At 34.3% G+C, this 2,879-nt stretch overlaps 1 protein-coding gene across 1 annotated transcript; it reads right to left on the reverse strand.

The window, feature by feature from the left end:
* Positions 1-66: 66 nt before the first annotated feature.
* LOC111379802 lies at positions 67-2,219 on the reverse strand. Its single transcript, XM_023003240.1, has 2 exons — positions 1,845-2,219; positions 67-710 (listed from the first exon to the last, which is right to left on the reverse strand). The coding sequence occupies exons 1-2, from the start codon at positions 2,108-2,110 to the stop codon at positions 449-451; spliced, it is 528 nt and encodes a 175-aa protein (XP_022859008.1). The 5' UTR covers positions 2,111-2,219; the 3' UTR covers positions 67-448.
* Between the last annotated feature and the right edge of the window lie 660 nt (positions 2,220-2,879).

Consider the following 2,879-nt stretch of genomic DNA (forward strand, 5'->3'; position numbering starts at 1 on the left):
CCCTCCCCCCCCCCCCCCCCCCCCCTCCCACCACCACCACAATTAAAAGAAAAGAAAAATCAACCCAGGGAGCATGGGGAATACAGTTGTCTCAGAAAATAATCCTCTCGGGAAATATAGCAGATAGAAGAAGTCCTATCCAAGTTAATGATATATATGATGACTTCTTTTACTATAACTGGCAGTAATAGTTAATACCAAAATATAGATCAGTAGATACCACAGCATGTATCACTATTCATAAAGAAAACATGCGGCAATTTCACTTCTCACTATTCTTAAAGAAAACCAATGACATATACAAGTCATCTTATAAATACTATCGATCAAAGCATATCTATTGCCCATCCATAGGATAACCAGTAACATTGATGGTAGATAATTACAAATTAGAAACATTTACAGAAGTCATCATCTGAATTACCATGGAACTCAGTAAAAGCAAATACTAACCATTATCTGCAGCTTCATCCAAATTATTTGAGCTTCCACCTTGGTCATCATTATTGGAAACCGAGGCAGCAGAAGATTCACCATTTATAGTACTCTTGACAGATCCATCTACACTGCAATCTTCATGGGATACACCATCTTTTTTGGGCATTGCAGCTAATGGATCAGCTTCTTCTTGAGCTTTGTACAGCAGGGCACATCCATATTTATAGTAAGATTGGATACATTCAGGTGCAAGTTCACCATAATGAGCAACCCTAAAAGAAATTTGACGTTGCAACCAATTTTCACATCAGAGTGTAATTTCAATGCAATAAAAAGTGGAATGCATTGATGCTCTTATGAAGAGCTAGGGTTGCTTCTTTCCAGTTAACTTGCCATGGACACGAGATAAAAGAAAATAGGAGAGAATATACCGAGATATCTTCTAATTTCAGTGATGTATAAGGCTTCCATTTCTTAAATGTGTTACAGTTTTTTCTCTATCTTTCTTCTTAAAATTATCAGTTTACTCCCTTGCATTGTAGGTTGTCATTTCTCAACACCAGAAATTGAAGTCAGGGTGTGTGTTAAGTGCATAATTCGGAAAACAAACAAGATCAGCATAATGGAGTTGATTATATAACAGTGAACAACATGTTCACAACCAATTATATGTAAAACAACCTTAAGACCATAATCATTCTTCAGAAAATTGTGGCATTATAATGTGGGACTTATCTCATAGAAAATTATCTAAACATTTTTTGGCAAAGTAATTATTTAATGGGCAGACATTGCTAGTACAATTATTGCATAAAACATGCACTATACCATTTTGAATTCCCAAAAAAGCAAGAATGCAAAAAAACAGAAGTAAGAAGATTATAATAGCACATCCAAATTCAATAAACAATTCTAGTGGAGCTAATTACTACGCCAAAAAAATTTCTAGCCAATTATAATTTCACAATAAACTAAAAGCATTTCACATTATTAAAACTCTACTTTTGCCCCCAAGCTTCCGGCACTGGTTTGCTAGCAGAAAATTTAAGCTAAATCAAACAAATTGCTACAAAACTAAAACTAAGAAAGCATACACATATTTCTGAATCCCCAAAAAGGAAGAAGACAAAAAATGGAATTATAAAGATTAAAAATGCGTAAGAACAAGGCTTGTCAAGCTAATTAGTTAACCAAAATTATTGTAAAGTCAGTTATATTTCCGTAATAATCCAAAAGCATCGCAGATAACTAAACCCTATCCTTGCCCCAATTCCAAACACCGGTTTGCAAAAATAATTTTACACTAAAATCAAACAAACTGCTGTAATAGAAAAAACTAATTTTACTTCCAAATACCTAAAAATAAAAGAAAATCACAAAATGCCTAACAAATGAAAAACCTTAACCTGATTTCCAAAGCACGGCTGTAGCGCTCTGTGGCTTCAGCATAATCACGCTCCTGAGCGGCTTTTGAGCCTCGAACCATCAACTCATCCGCGTATTCCAACGACTTCTCGAAGTCACCATCGGAATTTACCAAGGAACTTCCGGCATTGTTATTGTTATTGTTGCAAGTGGACTCGGTGGCTCCGAAATCGTCGCCAGATTCGATTGTAGCTTCGAATGAGTTCTGATTCGGGTCGGGTGTGAAATTCGCTGGTTCCTCCGCCATTAATGAGAATTGGAAGAAAAAAAAATCGAAAAACCGTCGTTTTTCCTCTCTCTCACTAATTCAAAGAGTATAAATGAAACCTTCGTGGCGCAAAAGTATAATCTCTCATCCTTTAAAATTTTAATAATTTTTTTTTTCCATTTCTCTTCGTATCTATTACACATTCTTCAATAAAATAATATTATACGTAAATGAAAAAAAAAATATTCTTTTTTAACCACATTTTCCAAACAAAATATTATTTCAAAAATTATAATATCAAATAATAGGAACCAAATGGGGGCTAAGTAACCACAAAAAATTCAAACTACGGGTCGATAACACTCATAAACGTGTAATAAAAGATCGCTTACGGTATGCATTTCGACATTTTCATTGATTATTGAATCTATTTATTTATTTATTTTTTATTTTTTGCCGGAGGAATGATGCGCGAAAATGACAATTCGATGTCAATATCCCATTTGTCAGTCAGAAGGACTGGACAAATTAGGTGTATATGCTTCAACTATGCAATTGTAAAACGAGTCGTTTGTCATTAGAAAAAAAAAAAAAAGCAAAAAATTGATTTTTTGACCGTTATTTCACTATTCCAGCCGTCATATTTGACTTCTTCTCTCACAGGTAGACCCCACTTTTCTCCTAACGATCAAAAAATCAATTCTCAAAATCACTCTCAAACAGACTCTATAACTCTTTTTAGCTTAAAAACATCTAACGCTCACCAAAGCCCTATTTGACCCCAATCTCAAAAACATTTTTGAGTACA

This window comes from Olea europaea, unplaced genomic scaffold (genome assembly GCF_002742605.1).
Source record: "Olea europaea var. sylvestris unplaced genomic scaffold, O_europaea_v1 scaffold2037, whole genome shotgun sequence".
NCBI lineage: Eukaryota > Viridiplantae > Streptophyta > Magnoliopsida > Lamiales > Oleaceae > Olea > Olea europaea.